General features: G+C 38.0%; 1 protein-coding gene across 3 annotated transcripts in view; it reads right to left on the bottom strand.

Moving 5' to 3' along the window:
* Positions 1-263: 263 nt before the first annotated feature.
* Gngt1 (G protein subunit gamma transducin 1) overlaps positions 264-12,592 on the bottom strand; it is a 33,263-nt gene continuing 20,934 nt past the window's right edge. For 2 of the 3 annotated variants that reach the window (XM_060373863.1, XM_060373865.1), the window contains exons 2-3: positions 3,804-3,906; positions 264-513 (exon numbers count right to left, since the gene is read on the bottom strand). In XM_060373863.1, the coding sequence (XP_060229846.1) occupies positions 385-513; positions 3,804-3,906 (232 nt within the window). In that variant the 3' untranslated portion in view covers positions 264-384. Of the gene's footprint in view, positions 514-3,803; positions 3,907-5,865; positions 5,979-12,592 lie in introns of all 3 variants that reach the window. The other variant, XM_060373864.1, reaches the window with a different exon arrangement.

Below are 12,592 nucleotides of genomic sequence, written 5' to 3'. Positions count from 1 at the left end.
TTGTTTCTTGGTCATCCATGTATCAACACAATAGATTTCCTACTCCTGTAAGCAAGTGAAATGTTGGGAATGATATATATTTAACTATAAAGGCTCTAGAAGAGTATCATTAATACTGAAAGAAAAGTGAAGAAACATAAAACTGCACAGGCAATCCAGAATACACTCTTTATAAAAAGTGCTCATCAGTATTTACAGTTAATCATTTGTTACACTTTATGCTAAATACTTCATGAAAAACATGAGAACACATATTACTGCATCTTTGTTTTTATTAAAATTTAAAGTTTATAAATTTGAACAACATGTACAAGTTCAATTTTATAGCAGAATATTTTCAGTCATCATTAAAATCTAAATATTCTAAGAAAACTTCCCTCCTGCCTAGGAAATCACACAGCCCCCCTTGAGTTCCTTGAAGGGATTTTTGTCCTCTGGAATCCCCTTCACTAGAGGATCCTCTCCAGATCGTTCTTCAACATAATCTCTTACTTCTTCACAACATTTGGAAACCTTAAGTAAAAGGAGACAGAGACAACTCGCTTAAAACGGAATTCTGCAGACACCAGAAGTGTGTCTATTACAATACATTTCTATTGCAGCTTTTAAAAAATGATTCCACTTGTTTTCTGTCAGTGCACATGTATTTTCCAGGGTAGAAAAACAAAACAAAACAAACAAACAAACAAAATCAACATCCCCACCCTTCCCTTCTAGATGTCTCCCGAGGATAGAAAGCTGAGCCCTCAGCTAACTGTTTCTAGTGGGTCCTGCCCCTGGCTTTGTCAAGGGAGGGACCAGCCATCAGAGCCCACCTGGAAACACATGTGAGGAATTTCTCCAAAGCAAATCGTCCTCCTCTTCCTAAACGCTTAGTTGGAAGGCGGACAAGAGTGAACAGTTGCCAAGTTTCTGGATTATTGTCAGTCTTGGATTCCCACAAGTGCAGCCACACAGCTTTAAACCCGACTACAGTGACCGCTCTTTGCAGTGTACAGCATGTGCTCCAAGGGATCAGTGATTCGGCTGCTTTGTGCAGGATAGCCCAGGAACAGAGCCTGGGAGTTAATGCTTCATAAACAAGCATGTGCTGGGCCGGGTACTAATTTTGTTCATGAGGTGGTTCCTCATTCTTTATAGCTTTGATTTAGAAAACAACCCAGCTTCAGGGTTGTGTCTGTCCAGGTAATATGCACGCATACTTTTTCAAAAGAGTTTAAATTATTCATGTTTTTTGCCTTCAATTTGTTTTATTTTAAATTGATGGCTTTTACGACAGTGGCATAGATCTACTGTATTTTTGACAATGCAGTGACCATTTTGTAAGTTAAGTAAATACTTCAGCGGCTTTTTCAATAAAATTTTATGCCATATACATCCACACATACATGTGCATTTATATATGCCCATAAATATACATAACTAGTCATTTGTGAACTCTAAATTCTATACTTTGAAATGGTCCCAATCTAATGATATGAAGAGACAAAACCTCTGACTGCTGCTTTCACCCTGAGGGTTAGCTCATGACCAGCATTAGCACCATGATGACAGTCACAGGATCGCTCCCCGCCTCACTTTTTTCACCATGTAAGGACACACTGAGAAGATGCTATCTGAGAATGAGGGAACAAGCCCTGACCTTGGACCTACGCAGTTCCAGAACTGTAGAGAATAACATTAAAATGTTTGCCATTTGTGTATAGCCATGGAATCTATGCTAATCTCTTACAGCAGCCTGATAGACTAAAATGACATGTTTGTGAGTTTGAGCTGTGTGTGTGTGTGTGCGCGAGCGTCTGCGTGTTTACGTGCACATGTGTGAAAATCTATAGCAAAAAAATTCTAGACCTCAGGAGGTGGAAATAAAAAGAACAATAACAAAATGAAGATGAGAGGGAAGACAACAAAGGGGAAAGAAGATAATGAGCTTTACAATTTAATATTGTTACTTAAACTTCCAAAAGCAAGAATATTTTGAGTAGTGAGGCAGGTGGGTGGTGGTGTATGTCATCTTTACCCCAAATAAAAACTCCATGGTGACTAATAAATCTGAAAACAGCCAAGTTACTGAGCAAAGGCCACTCAAGATCTCATGCATAAGATAACTCTAGCCTGTCTGGGGTGTGTCTATTTTTATTCACAAACAGGCTTTGTCTCTATGAAAGAAGTAACTGGACACTTGGAGGCAATTATAAGAAAACTAAAATCTTAAATTTATTTGCATAGGAATACAGTTCGAGCAAGTCATGATAAGAATATAAACTCCTTTCACTCTGTTTTCATATCTATGTATATATGTATGTATATAAGTGTATGTACATATATATGTATATGTGTATGAGTATATATGTACATATGTTTATATATATATATATATGACATCATATCACACACGAACACCACACACAATATCACTTATGGAGAAGTTTTTGTTATGCTAACTTTCCTAAAATGAAGTTACTTAAAACAAGTATCTACATTTGTGGAGATTCAGTCAGCGAAAGCTCTCTGTTTCTTTTTCTGTCTATTCCACTGGTGCAGAGACTCTTGCTCACTATGCTAATGAGCTATCAGACGCTTTTAGAAGACACCAATGAATTCTTGTGGCTGAAATTACCTTTATTTGCAAAGGAAGAACAAAGTGTACTTATTTGCTACTGACCAGGCCAGGCTAGAGAGAATGAGGTTGTAGTTTAAAAGACATCGCGATGTTAAATTATCGCATGGAATGAAGAGAATCAACTCATAAAACAAACCCAAAATGTCTCAATTCCTTGGTTCATTTGAATGGTTAGGTAAAATACCATCTCTGTTTCATATTATCCCCTATTTTCTTCTAGTCCTTTCTATAAACATATAAAACATTTCTTAGCTTGTTGGTCATACAAAAAATAGGCAGAGAGCTACACTTGAACCTGTGAAAACAGCTTTCCAACACCTTAGACTTAAACTTACAGTCTAGTTCATGAGCTAACTTTAATTATTACCTTTTGTCAGCTCTGATTAGGTTTTTCACAAATATTTATTTGCAAGTACATTGAAGTGTTCCAGTATATACTTTTCATTTTTTTAATTAAAAATTTTAATATTAATTACAGTTTATTCACTTTGTATCCCAGCTGTAGCCCCCTCCCTTCTCCCCTTCAAAGCCCACCCTACCTCTCCAATCTCCTTCTATGTCCCTCTCCAAGTCACAGATAGGGAAGGTCCTCCTCCCCTTCCATCTGACCCTAGCTTATCAGGTCTTATCAGAGCTGGCTGCATTGTCCTTCTCTGTGGCCTGGCAAAGATGCACCCCCCAGGGGGAGGTGATCAAAGAACCAGCAACTGAGTTCAGGTCAGAGACAGTCCTTGTTTCCCTTACTAGGGAATCCACTTGAATAATGAGCTGCCATGGGCTTCATCTGAGCAGGGGTTCTAGGAATGGTCCTTGGTTGGAGTATCAGTCTCAGAAAAGACCTCTGTGCCCAGATATTTTGGTTCTGTTGCTCTCCTTGTGGAGCTCCTGTCCCCTCCAGGTTTTACCATCTTCTCCTTCTTTCCTAAGATTCCCTGTACACTGACCAAAGTTTGTTTATGAGTCTCATCTGCTTTTATGCCATGCTTGTTAGAGCCTTTCAGAGGTCCTCTGTGGTAGGCTCCTGTCCTGTTTCCTGTTTTCTCCTTCTTCCAATGTCCATCCAGTTTGCCTTTCTGAGTGAGGATTGAGCATCTTACCCAGTATATACTAAATACATTAGGAGCATTCAAGGTTTTCCCATGCTATCTCTTCTAGTGAATTCAAGAGGACACCCACTTACCATCATCCTTTCCAGTGTCACCTCTTTCTTGAGCTGGTCTACTTCCATCTTCAATTTGTCCTTTTCTGTCAGGTCCTCGATGTTGATGACTGGCATCTTCTGTCTATAATAAAGGTAGCATGTTAACACACATGTCTGAACTGCTGACCTGGACACAACTCACCTACAAGCAGCCCATCCCTCTCCTCTGCACTTACCACGGAAGCTGTTTTTTATTTATTTTTTCTTTTTCTTTTAAATTGCCTGTGATGACCAGCTTCTCATGAATGCACTCTCTGAGCACTGATCGCACTGCATGCTAGGCCTGGGATTTTAAAGCTTGTTCATAATCTTCTCTAATATGATTAAACTAAGCGTTTCTCTCCCAACACCTGCCAGTAGATTTGGGGGGGGGGATGTTTAGTCCATATACAATATAAAGCACTTAACACCCCCACCTGCCCTTTCTTCTGGCCTTTTGCAGTCTGAACTCCTGGCTTCCCAACTCTTACCTCCAGTGTCAAAAAGCCATCCACCAAGTAATCAATGCCATTTAACTCAGTCAGAGGTCACGTTGAGGACTGTCCATTAATCCTCAAATTGCCGGAGTATTTAATCTGGTATTAAAAGGGAACTATTTATAAAAAGTACCATTATAAATACATCATAGAGAATGGATTGAAATGTGAACCAATGAAGCTGAGATACAGTAAATAAACTTCAGAAATGAGCTATTATGTAATTTAGAAATGTCGTTCAACAGTATCTAGGATTTAGAGGTAACTGCCTCAGTGAATTGAACAAAGGGCATTGAACAGTTATAACCTGTTAAAGGGAACAAATTGGTTCTGATCTACCAATGAAATTTTTGTGAGAAGAATGAACTTTTCTAGCAGTTTTTTTTTTTTTTTCTATTTTAGACTACTGGGTAACGGAGAAAATGGCTTGGTGGCTGTTGATGCTTATACCCATGAAATTGCTTGAAAAGAATATTCTATTCAAATGACATTGTGTCTGCCCCATTTCTCTCCTTTTCTGCTTTGCATCTATAATTTCACTTTCATATGAAAATATTTTTATGAAACCTGGACATATTCAGATCACACACTATTTCAGACAGTGTAACATTGTGTGTTTACAGGAAAACACTGCCGAGCAACATCATGATAGCTAACATATGCCCTTGACTTATGTGTTGTTTTCACTTCCAAACATTTGGGAAAATATTATGTGTTTCCTTGTCTTAAGATGTCCCTTTTTTTTTAGTGAAAAATCTGCATATGCAGCACAGACACAGAACAGAGGAACCAATGATAACTACCTGAGTTCACTGTTACTGGGGTGTTTGCTTTCCTCACTCTGCTCTTTAAGAAATGATGCAACCAGAGGCAGGTGATCACTGTGAGTTCAAGGTCAACTTGGTCTACAAAGTGAGTCCAGGATAGCCAAGGTTCCATAGTGAAACCCTGTATTGAAAACACCAAAACCAAACCAAACCAAACAAACAAAAAAAAATAAATGATGCAACCATTTTTGTCTGATGTTTCAGTTCTGTCTTAAGTTTGGCAGGTGAGGGCCAATTGTCATTTTATTTTCATCATACCTCTCGCTCCTCTCATAGTGCCTATAAAACTTCACACATATTCCTATGTCTTTTCCCTGTTGACACTGTTATTTGCACACATTGCTCCACACTGGCTCTAACACCGCAGTATGTTTCAGGAACATTTCTGTGCGTGCTGTAACCACAGATAACTGTCAACCCTTACACAAGATAGGCCACCCTTTATTAAGATAAACAGGAAAAGAATTTTAACTTAGTGGGTCTGACATAGGCCCACTGATTGACTTTCTCTGCTTCAGGAAGTTCTAGTAAAGGGGATGACCAACTACCAAACCTGTGACTTCTTTACCTGGCAATATAGATGGGAACTATGTAAAAACTTGGATGGTAGAATAAGCCTTCACTACGTGTTAACTCTGCATCTCCAAATTTTCAAGTCATACTTCCTTAAGTGGCATTACCTGAGAGAGAGATCGTAAATACATCATATGCTTAGAATTTGGCTCCTTTGATGCCTACCATATATGCTGCTGTAGTCACACCCAGATCTCCTTTCATAAGGTGAGGTTCTCGTTCACCAGTTACTGTGGTTGTTGACTATTGGACCCACGTTGTCACAAGTTGGTCCTTGGCTGTAGAAAAAACTTTGTCTGGTCATTCCTGCAAGGTTATATTCTTATCTAGACGCAGAGGATGTGGGACCATAACAACATGACAGCCTTGTCTTGGCTGAAATTTTGGTTGTGGCTGAAAAACTTCTAGATTTCTGGAAGCTTCAGGATGAGGCTAGACTTCTTTTTGCAAACTTCTTCAGCCTGTTCTATTTTCCTAGCTCAATTAGAGGTTCCCCAAGAAAGTTTAGGCTTGATAAATCAACAACCTGAACAGGAAACTGCATCTTGTCTCTGCTTATAGGAAGTATAATACCTGCCAGAAGTTTTCAGGTACTCATAGCTGTCTATTATTTTCATATTGTATTCTAGAATTAAATCAAACCTGCTCATAATAGTCACCACCCCATGTCACAGTCACCTTCTATAGAAAAGCATGACAATTGTCCAACTTTAATTCATTCATTCATTCGTTTGTTTGTTTCCAAGACAGGGTTTCTCTGCATAACCTTGGCTGTCCTGAACTCACTTTGTAGACCAGGCTGGCCTCAAACTCACAGAGATCTGTTTGCCCTTACCTCCCTGAGTGCTAGGATTACAGGTGTGTGCCACCATGCATGGTTCCAACATTATTCATTAGTAGGTGATTTCTCCACTCTAGGTTTAACATTAAAATATTTCATTTTAGAAATTGGTCTTAGAAAATTCTAGAAAGCTTTCAAGTTGAAGGCCCTAGGTCTACTCAAAAAGACTTTCTGTACAAAAAGTGGGGATCACTTTCTTCACCATTCTCAAGGACACTGAGAAACACAAGAAAGAGTTTACATGTGTGGGGATGGGATTTCAAATGTTTACAGTTAAATAGAAGTTAAGGGTTCAAGGAATCCAGGTACAGCTGGAGAGGTGGGTACAGCAGATAAAGGTATTTTTCACTAAGCCTGACAACATGACTTCAATCCCTGAGACCTAAATGTTACAGAGACAGAATCTCCATACCTATGCTCACACCCACTCATCCCTAAGTAAATACATGTAGTAAAATAGTTAAAGAATATATAATGAATATGCATACACATATATAGCATATATAATGATAAAATTTTTTCTACATTGTTCTTTGACCCTCTTACAATGACATGATGTTTGTCCAGAGTTCAAATGTCCACAATCACCTCACGACAGGCTGTAAGTCTGAGCTTCCGATACAAATGTTTGTCATCTGGCTTAAGGTGGATTCTACTCCCACATACTTCTTTCAAATCAATATAAAGTAGTGAGTTGTTTGTTTACACTCAAGAACTACATAAAAATATAGCTGAAAATTTATAACAAATAGCATTAAATCCTTCCTTGTCCCTCATGGTTTAAGCTTTCAGGTTAGGCCACCTCTTCACAGAAAGCCCAGTAAGATAAGGTTGTGGCTACTGCCCATGGGAATGGAGGACCATACCCCAGCTAAGAAGAAGCTCACTCCTCTTCCTCTTCTTCCATCAAGTGCCATCAGAGGCTGCAAGATGCAAAGGCAAAGCAGAGAGAAGCAAGGGAGCAGAGAAGTTCAAAGGCTGTATCCTACATGAAAATTGGTTCTCAATGGAAAAATTCCTGTCCCCTGGGAGAGAAAGTTTTTGAGACTAGTCAAGTTGTCTATTACTTTTCACCAGTATTTCTGACCCCTGATATATAAAATGAACTACTACTGTCAATAAAATGATGAACATTTATGTAGACAAAAATATAAGTATACTTATTTCAATCTTGAGCTTCACCTTACAGTTAAATATAAAAATATGCATGATTATTAAATACATCAAACTTCACAATAATAAAACAGATTTCCAAGAAAAATAAGAACATGGTACAAGAGATTTTTACTCTTTTAGAACATTATATCTCCCATTATAGTCAGGAGAATTACGCTTAGCACCGTGTCTTCAGTGATGTTGCAGATTAGAATCATGTGAGTCATGTCACAACATCGCTTTTTTTTTTTCATGCCAAAATTGTTTTACTTTCCTTAATATCATATACAATATTTTTCTATTATCCAAAGCTTGACCAATCACACCACTAAAGGATTTTTAATTTCCTTTTCTTTTTTCATTTTTATTTCTCTAAAAGCAGTGCTTTTATTTAACAAAAATTTAATAAAATATTTTTATTTTACAATGGCTCTTTGGTCTCCCCACCCCCGAAGGGAGGAGCAGTCCTGTTAGGCCACAGAGGAGGGCTTTGCAGCCAGTCCTGAAGATACCTGATAAAACAGGATTAGATGAATGGGGAGGAGGTCCCCCCTATCAGTGGACTTGGAAAGGGGCACGGTGGAGATGAGGGAGGGAGGGAGGGACTGGGAGGGAATGAGGGATCGGGACATGGCTGGGATACAGAGTTAATAAAATGTAACTGATAAAAAAAATAAAAAATAAAAAATAAAAAAAATAATAAAATAAAATAAAATAAATTTTTAAAGAAATTTTCTTCACAAATTCCTAAATTTTCCAGAATGTCACAACATCTCAATAAAGATATTTTGTTTTGGTTTTGTTTTTTTCTGAAACCGTCTTCTTTCTTTGTGATTGGATGTTTTTGTATTCCATAAACACAACCCCAGTATCATATTGATGGCTTTGAATGGGTCATTATGAAATAATTCTTTTTTATATTATTTTTTAATTAATTTATTCACTTCACATCCTGATCATAGCCCCTTATTTAATCTCCTCCCTATTTTCCCCTATCCCAGCCCTCTAGTCCTCAAAAAGGGGAAGCTTTCTTCCCTTACCAACTGACCCCAGACTATCATCTCTCTTCAGGACTGCCTACATCCTCTTTCTCTGTGTCTTAGAAAGGCCTCCTTTCCAGGGAAAAATGATCAAAGAGCAGGCAACAGAGTCCTGTCAGAGGCAGCCCCTGGTCCCCTTACTCAGTGACCCACATGGAGATTGGGCTGCCTATTGGCTGCATCTTTGCAGGGGGCCTATATCTTCTTCATGCATGGTCTTTGGTTGGTGCATCAGTCTCTGAAGGCCCTCCTGGGGCCAGATTTGTACAAAACAGTCTGTGGATTAGATAAAATTCATGATCATAAATCCCAGAATAGAGAAGGAAACACTGATTAACCTGATTTTTCTTGCTCTTAAATGTCAAGCTAAACTTTTACTAACGAATATGGTCAACAATAATGCCGTCTGTCTAAAGGGCACTAACAAAGACGCAAGCCATCGGAAAATAGGAATTGAACATAGCAGTTGGTATGCAATTTCTGTGAAACATTCTCTATGCTTGTATCTTAATACATTGAGAAATCTAAAAAAAAAAAAAATGCTTTGTATTTCTGAAACAGACTGAAGCAAATAAACATATTTCACAGTGGGAACAGTGCTGGGCAAACAGAGGCCACTGTTTCCTTGCCTATACTATATGTAAGGTGTTTCTTGAAAAAAAAAATATTATTAAGCAAGGCACGGTGTGCATGCTATGATGCCATCACACAGGGGGGCAGAGGCAGCAGATCTCTGAGAGTTTGAGACTGGCCTGGTCTACAAAGCAAGTCCAGAACAGCCAAGGTTACACTGAAAAAAAAAAAAAAACCCTGTCTCAGAAATAAGAAAAAAAAAATCCTGTAGAAATCACTTTGGGAGGGGAAAACTATGCAAATGTGAACTAAGTTTCCACTAATATTTGTTGGAGTTTCCTTTGAGTTTCTCCTAGATTTAATGTAGGCTGGTGTTAAGTTTCATAGGTTGATTGTTTTCTGCTCCCCCCCCCACATATTAGACACAAGTGTGTTTTAAGCAAAAAATACCAGATAAATAAAATATTTAAGTTATAAACAGTTAGATGAGAGAGGAATTCTTCCAGCTCTGGCTTGATAGCCCTTTGTTCTGCATGGAGCACACGATTGCAAACAGCGTAGTTATTACTTGCTTTAGAAACACTGAGCGTGACACAATTTTTCAGAAATGAGTCATGAACCATGTCCAATAAACTTAAAATCAGATGAACATAAAGTTTTCTATAATATTATTTCTTATCATAGCACTCTATTTGAGGCTGTAAAACAATAAGAGCTGACATTTTTTATGCATCCAAAAATAAATACAAACATCTTTTCCTAGTAAGGGGAACAGGATTGTCTCTGACATGAACTGAATGGCTGGCTCTTTAACCTCCCCCCGAATGAGGGAGGAGAGAGGCCACAGAGGAGGACATTGCAGCCAGTCCTGATGAGACCTGATAAGCTAGGGTCAGATGGCAGGGGAGGAGGACCTCCCCTATCAGTGGACTTAGAGAGAGAGTGCGGCAGGGAGGAGATGAGGGAGGGAAGGTGGGATTGGGAGGGAGTGAAGGAGGGGCCTACAGCTGGGATACAAAGTAAATAACAGCTGGGATACAAAGTAAATAATCTGTAATTAATATAAAAAATAAAAATTATAAAAAATAAATAAATGCAAACATCTATTGAAATCCTTTTATCTATGGGACATATTTCTAAAAACTGAAGTGTAAATCTGAGTAAAAAGACAAAAAAGTCTTTTTTGAGACCTACATTCTATCAAGATGGATTGGATAATAATATTCAAACGTAAATTATACACATTTAACTGGAATAACAAATAAACCAGGAAAAAATAAGAGGAAGAATCAGAGACGATTCAGTTAATAAAAAGGTGTTCAGAGTGTTGCTCTGAGGGATGGCTGAGGGACAAGGAGAGATGTGAAGAAAGTTCCTGAAAAAGCCAAACCAAACCAAACCAACCAAACAAACAAAAAACCAAACCAAAACAAACCCCTACTTTGGCAGAAGCCTCTGCATAGCTGATTTACTCACTGGTGCTTTACTGAGAGTTGAATGTTGGAATGTTGCAGCCTCTGAGTTGTAATCTACCCTGGGCTATCTTCAGCTGCATGAATTGCTTCCTTTGCTCATCTTTTTCTCTGACCTAAAATCATTGTGACTAGCAGGTGCCACCTTTGGGCACTCTGCTGACTTGACAGACTGCTATCTTCCACCAATCAGGAGACTAGAGGTGTTATCAGCTAGGCAGGAAAGCATCCCAGGGTTTCTTCTGCGAGCTGCAATCTGCTCACCTGCTGATGTCAGATTAATTGAAGAGTGGTCTTGATTGGTGACTCTTTTTGTTTTGTTGCTATGACAATTGCATGAAACTGTAATTATCTTTGGGTGGATTTTGCTTCTTTATGGGACTTAGCCTTCCCTCAGTTTGATTTAAAGTTCAGGGGGTTTTGTTGTTGTCATTGTTTATAGTCTGAGGTGGCTTTTTAGGATTCTGTTTCTTAGATTCTCATTTTCTTTTGTTTGTTTTAAAATCACCTGGTTTAAAATACCTGTTTCAGTTTTTAGCTTTACAAGCCTGTTGGTTTTCGGTGATTCTGGATTTTTGTTTGTTTGTTTGTTTATTTGCTTGCAGACACTCTAACAAAACCCTTCTGAACTTTCAGCGCGCTAAAATCGCTAACATTCAGTCTGTGCCTGTGCCTGTGCCTCCATATTTGACTTCAGAGGGGGAGAATATGTCTGAAGAAAACCATATTTAGCACAACTGGTTTCATATGTGAAAAGTATATTAATTTGACCTGCATGTTTTTAGGTTGTTGTTGTTTTGTTTTGTTTTTTGTTTGGATTTTTTTTTTTTTTGAGACAGGGTTTCTCTGTGTAGCCCTGGATGTCCTGGAACTCACTCTGTAGACCAGGCTGGCCTCAAACTCAGAGATCAGCTGGCCTCTGATTCCTTAGTAGTAGGATTAAAGAAAAAAAATCAAGTTAAAAATAGCTTGGCTTTACATTTACCTCAATGGTGGACATCTTACTATCTCTGAATTAGTTTTCTTGTGCTTAACTAAAAGTAAACTAGATAATAAAATCAAAGAAAATCATATTGGACAAATATTTTAATTAAAATTCAAAATTATCAAAAGTGATGAAACTGGTAATTTATAAAGGTTAGTAGGAGCTCTAAAAACTACCTCTAAGCTTAAAATGTTAAAAAGTTAAAATTAATGTTTAGAGGTTATATCAAAACTAGAGATACATTCTAAATAAACCCCTACTTTTATCTCTTTTTCTCTGAACATTTCTCGTCCTTCATTTTCTAATAGAACAAAAATCAGTATCACATAAAAACACTTTGGTCTATTTTAGCTTAAAAACCAGGAGGAAAAAAGAGGGAAAGATGCCATTCTCCATGTAAAAATTCCCCTTTTAAAAGCTACTTTCCTTTCAAAATAAAAATTACCACACTTGAGTATGTCTTATTTTCTCCTTGAGTGACTTTCTCTCAACCCTGATGCTTAAACCAATATCAAAATATAATTATTATACTACTAGCCCTAAAACGTTTTAGTGTCAAAGCCAAAACTAGAAAAGCAAAAAAAAAAAAAAAATTCTCAAGTTACTCCGGATGAAAATATGAGCTGTTCCTGCCCCTTTAGCCCTGACATTTCTACATGGTTATGTCCATCTTGATAACATGTGAATGAGGCTGCCAGACTGTTCTTTGCCTGACATGCTCTACAAAACATGGCTTACACGATACTTCGGGTTCCTCGGCTTCTGTTTTTCTGCCCAAAAATCCATTTAGCCTGGATATTGAAGATAAAAATGTCCCATACTCATC

The sequence above is a fragment of the Meriones unguiculatus genome, chromosome 21 (assembly GCF_030254825.1).
Source record: "Meriones unguiculatus strain TT.TT164.6M chromosome 21, Bangor_MerUng_6.1, whole genome shotgun sequence".
Taxonomy (NCBI): domain Eukaryota; kingdom Metazoa; phylum Chordata; class Mammalia; order Rodentia; family Muridae; genus Meriones; species Meriones unguiculatus.
The sequence above is the reverse complement of the archived record's forward strand: the minus strand, read 5'-3'. Positions and strand labels throughout refer to the sequence as shown.